The following is an 11,972-nucleotide window of genomic DNA, read 5'->3' on the forward strand; positions in this document are numbered from 1 at the left end:
ACAGCTTTCACTACTGTTGATATACGGCGCAGACATCTTGGATTTGGAAGTCTATGGTCGGGGATGTTTACATTCCTCCGACTTTCCGAGTTGACTTGAGGGGGCGTTCCTGTGTCCCCTTCCGACTCGGAGGGGGGTCAATCCGATCTCCGAGAACAGCATTACTTTCCCCATCCCTGTACAGCAGCTGTGCGTCCTCCTGTAAACTCTGCCATGTGTGTGTATGTGTATCACATTACATGTAGCCCACAGCTGTCTCACTGCACAACCCTGCAGTCATCGCGATACTCTGCTTTGCAATGCACTCAAATCAAGTGCAAACTTTTAAGCTATAGAAGAGAAAATACAATTTAAAAAACAAGTGAACTAGTAGTCAGGGTTATATAAAGCATAAACAACCCAAGTAAAGAAAGTGTTGCCCCTCATACACCGAAGTGATTTTACTTCATTCTGCTCTTATATAACTCAAACATACAAATATGATTGAGTGTTAATTCCCTTCTTGTATATGTTCTCTGCCTCATAAGTACTCCAGCTTTAATATATTTAACTTTTAATTGCTAAAAAATATGCCAAATCCATACAGCACGTGCACAACCCAACAAAACAATTTATAATGTTCATTGTAGGATTTTTTTCTGGCAAATCTGTCTTCCACTATCTGCATTTAGGCAGGTTCAAACATTTATATATTTTTTTTATTTGGAACATATCTTGGAAGAATCTCTTTTAGTTTAAATCAGTAATTAATGAACCCATCCTAGAGGTCTGTGCAGCTGGGAGGTTTTGTCCCTTCTGAAGAAACACATGTACTAATTGTGAGTTACGATAAAGAAGGATGTGAGAGAATGTTGCAAGTTTGAATCAATATGAAACAATATGTCCAATCATATATGAAAGGTCATATATTAGATTTTTTTCATTAATTCACTACGATATATATTTTCAGCAGTCTGAATAATGTATTGCTTCTATAAAGCAATAATGACATGAAACTCTTATATGAGCTTTATATAGTATTTCCTAGACCTAGACTATTTTTCACATTGATAGCAAATCCATTTTACGTAACGAACCTGCATCTTCTGCAGTTATTCTCCTTCCATTCTAGGAACTAATGAAAATGTATTAAATAGTTGTATCATATAGTAAGTGGTAGGTAAGTCAGTAAATTGAAAGTTTCAGAATCGCAAAAACGAAAGTGATTGCACATCAAGCCAATGCTATAATCAACATTTATCAGCAGGGGGCAGTAAAGCTCAGCCGTATGATCAACCTCACACTGACAAAGTAATATTGACGTTGTTTAGAAAATTCTGGAAGTTGGCAATGGGCCTTCACAAATTCTAAACTGTGTAAAATGACATATTTTCAAAACTGTAACTGACAAATTACCAATAGAACAAAGGCAAATGTGATGATAATATAACAATATTCATTTGAGGATTAAACGTTATCAGATCATTTTGGAGCTGCTTTTATGTGCTCAGTGGTTTTAGTTTACCTTTGTCCACAGGTTACGTCAGTGTGTGTAAAGTGCAATAAACCGAGCGTTAATCTAAAAAGAATGTGGAACCAGCCTTCTTTTGTTTTGCCAAATACAGGAAGCAGTTAACATGCTGCAGAGCTCCTTGATTGCACTGTTCCACTGAAAGTGTTTTCTTTGAGGGATAATACTGATTAAGGGAGGATCCCCAGGGCAAGTGAAGCTCCCTTTCAACAAGTGACTCATTTCCGCAGTCTGCTGTGTTTCAATTAAACAACAACACCGAACACCAGCCGATCACTGACAGAAAAGGATGGGACCCCGTCTGACCTCCGACCTTTACACCTCGACATTGACAAGCAAACAATCAATCTTATTGCTCTTTGGTTTCACCCCATTACCACAGTGACAGTGAACAATGAAACGTTCCTACATTCGTAGACACTGTGACATTTCATGAAAATGGCTTTGAAACACAAGCCAATAAACTCTTTACTTCAGATCGGACAGGAAGTGATGTGTTGTGCTATTGCTGTTCCAGAGTTTTATGCAATCAAAGAGCCGACACTATGTCCATAGTTCTCTTATTACAGGAAACAGTCCTGTGTCTGTGGCCTGCTGTGGATCAACAGCTTTGTTTCACTAATTAATCAATTTATTTAATGGGAAATCTCTAACTATTTTAAAACAGCTAAATCCGGAGGTGACACGTAACTAAGTAGATTTACTTAGTACTTGTACTCAACTACATTTTTCATGGATGTGCACTAACCGTAAGTTGATTTATTTTCAATTACTTTTCACTCTTACTCCCCTACATATATCAGCAAATATCTGTACTTTCTACTCCACTAGTAACTTTGGAAAAAGCCACTGCCATGCAGCTATAATGATGTAGTGGGCCTTTGCATTTGGGAATATGTTACACTTGGAAGGTACTTTTACTTTAAATTCTTTAAGTATTTAAGAACAAGTACTTACTTTTACTCAAGTATAACAGATAATGAGGCACTTTTACTTATTAAAATGTTTAGGTACTGCCTTTACCACTGCAGCCTTTTGCTATTAGAGAACATGAAACCTGTAATATTCCAATGAATGATGAGCGGAAGGAGCAGGGGTCGTGTGACAGAGTTTTACTTTTTGTTTCGTGTTAACGCTAATTTTCCGGCCGCTCTCAATGCCACAGAGCTTTCAACTCCATAATGCTCTCAGTACCAAACAGGCAAAACAGGAAACTGGGCATGAGTGACACCACTTCCCAAAAGGTTGTCGACATTCTTAACTGTTTGTTCCCCAACTCGTAGACAGGAATGAATGTAGCCCATAACATAATGTGAATGATTCAATCTTATACCTTATTTTAAAATGTGAGACATGATATTTGCAACAACCATTCGGGCCATGAGCATTGCTGCAGTAGAGAATGGACGGTGCATTAATCTGTGACATTAAGGAGGCCTAAACGCAGATAAGAGTTTTTCTCTAACAACTATTAAGAGTTTTAATGGTGCTCTGTTAGCCTCGTTTCCTCTATCATGCTGAGCCATCTGGAGTCGACTTGTCTGAATGGGAAGCCATGTGGGGTGCCTTCGTGTAGGGAGTGGTAGGAAGTGAAGTGCAGCGTGCACCAATCCCCTGAAGACAGCGTCACCTCTGTGTGCTGGTTGCACATCCTCTGTGCTTTCTCTGTGAAATCTACAGGAAGTATGTGGATGACTTGGTTCATATCAGCTTTAGACAGCACGCACCCAAACTGCTCAAACACCACAGATCTTTTCATTTATCCATTACTGCAAACCCTGTTGGTGCAAAACCAATTTTTTTTCAGTTTTTACATGGAGAACAAGGGATCATATCAGGTTGATTAAAAAAAAAAAGATGGATGCACAAGGCATGTGATGTAATGATGCAAGCTTTAGATATTTCTTGGGAAATAATATGTTGTCAATGTGGAAGTCTCATAAAAACCAGCACTGGTAAGCGGTGGAAGGAAAGATGCTTTTATAAAAATGTATTTCTGAAAGTTAATTCTTGACCTTGGAAACATCCATTCATCCATCATCTATATCCCTTTATTAACTGTACTAAACAATACATTTCCCCCAAGGAAATCATCCCCCCATGAGGTCCTCTCTTTCCTCAGCAGATGTTTTTTGTCATGTTAATATGACTTTCACTTAGACATTATTATAATAACTTCTGTTTATGTTTTTGATAACTTCTTATCCATGCTGGCTTTAATACTGGCTGATTAAGATTGTGCAAACAGATCAAAGCTACTGTTGAGTGGAAGATGTGGGAAGATTATCAAGAAGGAATTTTGAATACATTTTTGAATAATTTTTATGACAAATCCTCAAGTAGTGCTCATAAAAATGAAAATTTGAAAGTGTACGTTTCCATGGTTTGGTGGAAAGTGCAGGAGCAGCTACTGGGAGGAGCTTGAGGTGATTGTTTTTATATCTAGTAACAAATGGATCTCAAAAGGGGGGATGTCAATCTTTTAAGTTGCTGCATTTTTATTAATTTAATCCTAAAATTCCCTGTAACCCTCATTATTGTGTTTTGTAAAGACAGTGGGGGAAAACTTTTCATTTGAAGGAAATTGAGTTTTATCTCTGTGAAGGTGCTTTACTTTTTATATAGCATGGCACAGAACAATGCCACGCTCACCTTGCTCCTGGGCCTTCTCAGCTTGGTATCTATACAGTGCAACCACTCTCTAGCCCAGGGACGGTTTCAGCCTACATTTAGAGTTTGCCTGCGATCTTCTTCTGCTGCATCTGGCTGAGGAGCTGACTCTGGCTGCTGGAGTTGAGGCGCTTTATCTCCCTGCCCAGTCCAACTGCTGTCTGAGTCCCTCCCTCCTGCAGGCGCTGGCAGAAGATAAGAAGAAGAAGGACCCACAGCAGCTCTACACTGAAAAGGAAAGGCAATGTGGGAGGACACCAGCTAAAATATCCCTGAATGCTTTTCTCCAACAACCTTTGAAAGATCTGGTTATGGGATGTTTCATAGCAATAGACGTTTTTCTCTCAGTTTTATAATTTAGTCGATTTTTATTGCTATCCAATGCTATGCTATCTATATGTGCAATTAATCAGATATGTTTATATTATTTCAACAATGCTATATAGTTCTCTGTTTAGGTATATACTGAGATATTACAATCAACAATCAGGTTAGAAAAGATGATTTAATGTTATATCTTAAACCCGCCCAACCGGCTGCAATGTTACTTGTACATTAAGGAACCAGTGTAATAATATGATATGATATAAAGTGGATAACAAATATAACAGGACCCTCTGAATAATTTGAAATTGAATAATTGCCCCTTTTCAGTGACTTCCAATGTAAAAATAAAAGACCCTAATTCAATATTATTAAAGAATGTTCCATTATGGAGAACTTCAAATTTCGTTATGAAGTTATGTTCAAATTAGGCTTTTAATTCATCATCTTGTCAAGTTAAAGAGGGATTTTGTGCTATTTAAAAAAAATCTGTGTTACTGTCAATACATTTCAAATAGGAGTATAATATTTTCCTCCAACTTGTCAACTGATTAGTTGAATGGCTTATATTAACAGATCCATAAAACATTGAATAATTTATTAAAAATAAATTATCATCTACAATACATCCTTAATAAACTGTGTTTTATTGGAAAAAGTGGTTCTTAAAAAACTCTTTTCATTTTCCCCACTATGTTTCCTCTCTGTTGAGGGAAGTGATGAGTGAAGACATGAGGATCCTCAGTGTGTCGTGTCTCTCTGTATCTCCGGTGCAGTGAAGCATGTCATGAAGTGATCGGTGTGAGTCGTGACCCTGCAGCTCTGTCAGCTCACTGCTGTCGCTTTAAGACCCATTTCCCCCCATTGTCAAAGAGTCGTGAGCAGGAAGAGGGAAACGAGAGAGAGAGAGAGCGAGCGAGAGAGAGAGAGAGCGAGAGCGAGCGAGAGAGAAAACACGATGCTGCTGCTGCACAATAACCGAGGCTGCATGTGGAGGAGCGCGTCTGCTGCACGCACACTAGAAAACACGCATGCACACACGCACGGAGATCCACGCCACCGCTGACCTTCGGATGAATAAAAAGCGCGCACGATGCGCAGGATGGTGACATTCGTTTGAGGGACGTGAAGTGTCCCCTCGGGTTAGTCAGTGCCTCAGGAAACGATGACAGTGTCCTCCATCATCGTTTAGCTGCTCTCAGAGGTTTCTCTCTTTTGTGTGTGAGTGTGTGTTGCGGCCGTTTCACCTGGACGTGATACAGAGTGTTTATCTGACAGTGAAGGCTCAGAGAGTGAGGGGGTCGTGAGGGGGTCCTGGTGGCGCCCCTTGGCTTCAGGCTGCCCGCTGGCGCTTTGACAAGGAGCCGCTGAGCTGTGGACCCTGAGGACTCATCTGGATCAGACTGGACTTCAGATATCAGCCATGGCGTCCACTATAGAGAGGAAGACAATGGAGGCCAATGAGTAAGTATAGCTGAGGTATACATTTAAATATTGTTGTATTTGAAGGACGCATCACGGTTGATGTGATCTCACTGCAGAAGGTTGGTATATAGCATGAGGTCAGGAGTCACCTGCTGTCAGGCAAGAAAATAGATTCTGCTTCTTGTCCAACAGAAGGTTGTAAAAGTGTGATAGATAAAAAAAAAGTACAATCAGCTCCCGGCAAGAAAAAGTTCAGTGTGACCCAGACTAAAGGAAATAACCTCAAGGTTAGTTGCTCAAGTCCAAATACTTTACAGTTTATTTTATCCATAATTTTGAAGGTTTCACATATAAAACACAAGAGTCACATGTCTTTGTTAAAGTATAGGCTTAATGCTTGGTGTCTTTTTTGGGCTATTTAACAGTTTCCAATGGCTCCCTCAGGTGGACAGCAAGTGTTTCAGTCAGATGTACAGATCATAAGATAAATACTAAAATAAAATATAAAAAATTGTCAAATAGCATAAATACAAGGCTACAAGAAACAGCAAAATTAAAAACGTAAAGACTTTTAAGGACGCACAAGGGTTGATGCTATAGCCACTTTATCTCACTGCAGAGGGTTTGTAAAGCACAAAGAGGTCAGGGGTCACCTGCTGTCAGGCAAGAAAAAATATTCAGAATCATGTTGTAAAAGGGTTTAAGTTTAAGTGTCAAGTTATATTTTTTCGTATGAAAGTTAACACAGGGTCAACAGTACAATGAAAGGTGTTGGACAAGAACAAACCGGTCTGTCTACAAAAAAGTCAAAAGTGTGATAAATAATAAGGTTCGTGGCAAGAAAAGCTCATTGTTCAAATAACTTTACAATGTATTTTGTTTATAACTTTAGAGGTTTCACATAAAAAATATATAGATCAGCTTTCGTTGTTAAAGTATATAAATGCTTTGTGGCGTCTCCACTCTGGGCAATATGGCTCCCTCAGGTGGACAGCAAGTTCAAGCAACTCAAGATGGACAGATCATATGTAGGCTAGTTAAATAGATAAACGAATACAAATATGGTACTTTATTTTCATAACACATTTAAAATTAAAATATACAGCAATACTGTGTGTTTCACAAAATAGGATACGCATGAATAGACAGATGGGCTACAAGAAACAGGATCATTAAAAACAAACTGACCAGATGGAAAATACGAAAAACGGCAGAGCAGGATCATTTAGGAAACCTGTTATTTCCCTGTATTTATACAATCTCCAATATAAAATTATTACATATTATAGATATTAGACAGCATCACTTTGTATGGTTAAGTTGTAAGACTATTCCCTGTAGAAATAAACCACCTTCATGTTTCCAAAGCTTCTTCAAGTTCGTAGTTCTCTAAAACCATACGAGAGGGTCTCCAAACCTCCTGACATTCAGCTGATTTCTTCTAGACTTTGGATGTTGATTTTTCCATCAGGAGAAACACAGAAATTTCTTTAAGCCAGTGACCAGCAGATGAAGAATACAAAGTTATTTGTTTTATCAAGGAAACAACAAGTCAGAAAGTTAACTGGTAACGATAGCGTATCGGTAGCAGATCTATTGTTTTGGTGGTTTTGTGTTGTGTTGGTTGGAAACAAACAAACAGTGTGATGATGTCATCCTGTTCTTTAGGACACTAGAATGTTTTTTTCATTACATCTTATGGACGAAACATTTCACTGAGTAATTGAGAAAAACTGTTATTTTCTGCAGCACTAGGATAATTGATTTTCTGATCTCTGCAGGGAGCCGGTGGACGAGGTCCTCCAGATGCCCCCCTCTCTGCTGTCATGTGGCGGGTGTCAGCAGAGCATCGGCGACCGGTTCTTCCTGAAGGCCATAGAGCAGTACTGGCACGAGGACTGTCTGAGCTGCGACCTGTGTGGCTGCCGGCTGGGCGAGGTGGGCCGACGCCTCTACTACAAGCTCGGCAGGAAGTTATGTCGGAGAGACTACCTCAGGTCGGTCTGGTGGTGTAACATCATGATTTAATCAAGCAATTTGTGGATTTGTTCGCATCACAAGACACAAGGGATGCCCAATTAAGAACACGTCAGAGGACGTCATTGTTGCACGGGGTGACCCTTATTATGGTGAACACAGGACCTGTTGTTTACAAGGACTGTCCTGCTGCTATAAAAGCATTGTAGAACATCAAATGTATATTAATACGCAGCTGAAGATAGTTCCCAAAGTAGGATGGATCTAAGTAAATCATATACCTCCACCAAGGCCCAACAGTTCCCATAAATTCAATTAAGATGCACGCAATCACAGATGCGTATCATATCATAGATATCAGTTCCCTAAATCTGTGAATTATTCCCTGGAAAATCTGTGATAATGTTGACAAACCTCTTATCTCACAATGTTTAATGTGTGAAAAAAGATTATTGGATCCACAGCAACATTTAATTTGTGCTTATCCATCAAGTTGGACAGGGTAGAAAGTTAGAAATTGTTGATAGATGGGATTTGTGGACCTAAAAACGTAACAACCAAATGTAATTTATAAATAATTATTGAAATTACTTTTTCACACATATATATGTTTTAATGTGCTCCACTTTATTAAATATTGAATTGTTGATTAACTGGTGATTTTTAATACTTAAAGAGATAAATAGTTTGGCCCTTTATCCAAACATTTTTCCTTCTTACAGGATATTTTTATTTTGTAATAAGTAGGAAAGTCCAGAGGCAGACGGGTTGTTGAAATTCATTAGAATGAGTTGTGCTTAGATTTGATTTGTTTGAGTCAGGAAAACCCTGGCTCAGGGGCCCAGACCACTCTTTAAAGAATTTAAGATGCACAGTATGTAAACTTTAGAAACCTTGTTGCACATGTTACATGTTATTTAAGGTGATAGGTGATGTTTTTCGTCTACCTCTCAGTGACACTGTGACACTCTCTCTTTCACTCAGGCTCTTCGGTCAAGACGGTCTCTGTGCCTCCTGTGAGAAGAGGATCCGAGCGTTTGAGATGACGATGCGCGTGAGGGACAAGGTTTACCACCTGGAGTGCTTCAAGTGTGCCGCCTGCCAGAAACACTTTTGTGTGGGCGACCGCTACCTGCTCATCAACTCAGACATTGTGTGCGAGCAGGACATCTATGAGTGGACAAAACTCAACAACAACATGGTTTAGGAGAAGCTCTTGAATCTCTCTCTCCACTTTGCCTTGTCCCACTGGCTTTAAAGGCAACAAACCATATTGAAGGATGAACTTGTTGTAGCCTGTACAGGCTTCGTCATGACTCTGATGTTCCTGTTGACTCATTTAACTCAGAAATGAGAGGTGACATATCTGCACTGCTCCCTGCTGGAGACTAACGAAGACTGCACCAGCAATAACAGTATTTCTTGTAAAACTTCACCCTTAAACATGCAATAATATTTTTATCTAGTTATCGACACTGGACTTTTGGGAATTTAGCAATAAAGTTTCCAGTAGTACAGCACCATTAAATCACCTCAGTCTGGACAGAAACATTCAGTAAGAAATTTGGTCATGTTTTATTTGACAGTTATTTGATAGTTATTTCTATAGATTAAATTAATACTGATTAAAATGCATATTAGGAACTTTGTTAAAAGAGCTGCTAAGATGAAACGCAAATTATTAATTCATTGTTATGCTTATTTCTCCTTATATGTTGAACAGTTTGCATTGTTAGCTAACTGACTGACACACTGTGTTTTATCAGCTGTTTTATCATTAAACACTGAATCTATTTTCTGTCTTATTAGAATTAAACTACACAGTTCATTCCAAAACCTGCCAAGTAAATCACTAAGACCTGTAAAATAAAGCGTCCAACAGATTTTCATTAATTATTAATGGAATAAAATATCCATTTTTGATCAGAACGATTGTATGGTATTGCCAGGTTGAACTGGTGTCGCCCTCTAGTGGCGACACCAGTTGGTGGAGGGAACCTATGCAATACTAATTTTATTGACTTCCTCACGTGCTTCCTGTGTCTCTTCTGTAATTGCAACAACTCATTGAGCTTGCACACAGGGATTTTTAGATGTTAACTTGTGGATTTAATAAATAAGCCAGGTATTGGTTACCACTTGAGCTAATGAGCTGTTGCATTGTATAAAATAATTAATTATTTCATCTCACTGCTCTCATGTTTCCTTTTGTTCTTCTACTCCCACATGTTTACAGACATCTTTAAACGGTATCGTTTTATCATATAATTACATATTTTTGTGGGCAAAGAGAACATATTGTAAAAAATAATGTATAAAAATAATTTAATATAAAAAAATTAAATAAGATACATTTAAATTAAATTAAATTAATCCTTGGTGTTGATAGGAAAATTCACAGTGGAGTTATGACAACATTGTCTCCTTTGGCGAAGGATGAACCTTTGCCTCAATGTTTACACTGTTGGAGGAAATGTCCCAATTCTGAGAGAGAGAGAGAGAGAGAGAGAGAAAGAGAAAGAGAGACATCACCTTTGCAAGACATAAAGATTTCTTATCTATGACCACTGACAAAGCAGGAGTGGAGTTGTTTGTTTACGGCCCAGCATCAAAGGATTCATGGTCCATGTATGTCCGCGATACAGAACATCATGTTTTAATTGTGTGTAGTCAAACTTTGCACCACGCCACGGTTACACCGTGTGAAGAGAAATCGATCTTTGAGTTAGTTTGTATCTCTGTCTTGTTGGGATGACACTCGTCTCAATTTGAAGTTGATCTGATGCAAGCCCTGGTACAAGTACCTCAAGGTAAAAATATGGAATATGGCCAAAATGGCCACTTAATGCAAAATAGCAGGCTTCCTGTTGCGTTTTTCAAATTGCACCCATAGACTTTTTTGTTTGCCTGGTTTTTTGAAGATCGGTCAATGTGAACATGTTACGGGGTCTCGGGGGGGCACCGTTGAGCCATTTTGCCACGCCCATTATAAATTCCTCCAGATTATGTAAATTTTCACCACTTTCTAATTTTCTGCAAATGTTGGTGAGAATTTGAACATGTTAAAGCCTTCAAAAAGCCAATTCATTTGCCTGAATACTAATAATAACATGGGGCATTATGAAAAACATTTTGCATTTAGTGGCCATTTTGTCCATATTCCACATTTTTCTTTCAGGTACTTGTACCAGGGCTTACATCAGATCAACTTCAAATTGAGATGAAAACAAAAACAATCAAACATTAAATTACAATTTCTACAATTTGTAGGACTGCAAAACAGCACTGAATGGGCCCGAGCACATGCATTTTGAAGCGTTGCATGCGTTTTGCGCATGCCACTCACGCTTCACTAAACGCTTCACTTCTTGCGTCCGTTACGTGATGTCGATCCTTACCTGCTAAATGCTCATTAGATTAAAAATGTTTGTTTTGAATCACTGCCCTATGATCTGTTGTTTTATATAGATCTGTGATCTACTGATTCCAGTATCACACAGATTTACCGACGGAACCAAACCATCCCAGTACAAGCACATAAAAATAATTATTTTAAATTTTATAGATTGGGGACATCACAGCTGTCTCTGAATGTAACAATCCTGCTGTTTGACATTTACCGTTATTCATGCCAACGAGGGCTCCTCCGTCATCGCTGCTTCACTGTCCATGTGTGTGAGTGTAATGCTGCGTTCCAGACGACTCGTATGTCCGATATTCTGACCTGAAATTGCCCAGTTCCGACTTCACGTCAAACCTAACAAACATGTCTGACTGAGAAACTGATTAATTTGTCTTGTGATGAGACAATTCAACTGTAGCCAGTGCAGCCTCCGTTCGTACAGAAACAAGGAGGAGGGTGTTGACGCCATTATCTTTTTATTAGACTTTTTTTCTTGGAAACACATTCAATACATAAAGGCGAACACACACTGTCATTGAATCTCACGAACCAAGAAACCATTGTCTTAAAAAACAAACATATTTAATCATATGAACTAGTTAAGAACACACATTCATACTGTGCAAGGAACACACTTCAACCTTAAAATAATAATAATAATAA

The 11,972-nt window shown here is 38.7% G+C and overlaps 1 protein-coding gene across 1 annotated transcript; it reads left to right on the plus strand.

Annotated features, from left to right (window-relative positions):
• The first annotated feature begins 5,480 nt into the window (after positions 1–5,480).
• On the plus strand, positions 5,481–10,091 carry lmo2 (LIM domain only 2 (rhombotin-like 1)). Its single transcript, XM_061076795.1, has 3 exons — positions 5,481–5,968; positions 7,711–7,926; positions 8,891–10,091. The coding sequence occupies exons 1-3, from the start codon at positions 5,928–5,930 to the stop codon at positions 9,111–9,113; spliced, it is 480 nt and encodes a 159-aa protein (XP_060932778.1). The 5' UTR covers positions 5,481–5,927; the 3' UTR covers positions 9,114–10,091.
• The last annotated feature ends 1,881 nt before the right edge of the window (positions 10,092–11,972 follow it).

The sequence above is a fragment of the Limanda limanda genome, chromosome 8 (genome assembly GCF_963576545.1).
Source record: "Limanda limanda chromosome 8, fLimLim1.1, whole genome shotgun sequence".
In the NCBI taxonomy this organism is placed as follows: domain Eukaryota; kingdom Metazoa; phylum Chordata; class Actinopteri; order Pleuronectiformes; family Pleuronectidae; genus Limanda; species Limanda limanda.

Bases quoted from the DNA above. Each gene is read 5' to 3' on its own strand.
- lmo2 (XM_061076795.1), top strand. From the start codon at position 5,928: ATGGCGTCCACTATAGAGAGGAAGACAATGGAGGCCAATGA. The intron at 5,969-7,710 runs GTAAGTATAGCT...TGATCTCTGCAG, and splicing joins AAGACAATGGAGGCCAATGA to GGAGCCGGTGGACGAGGTCC. The intron at 7,927-8,890 runs GTCGGTCTGGTG...TCTTTCACTCAG, and splicing joins TGTCGGAGAGACTACCTCAG to GCTCTTCGGTCAAGACGGTC.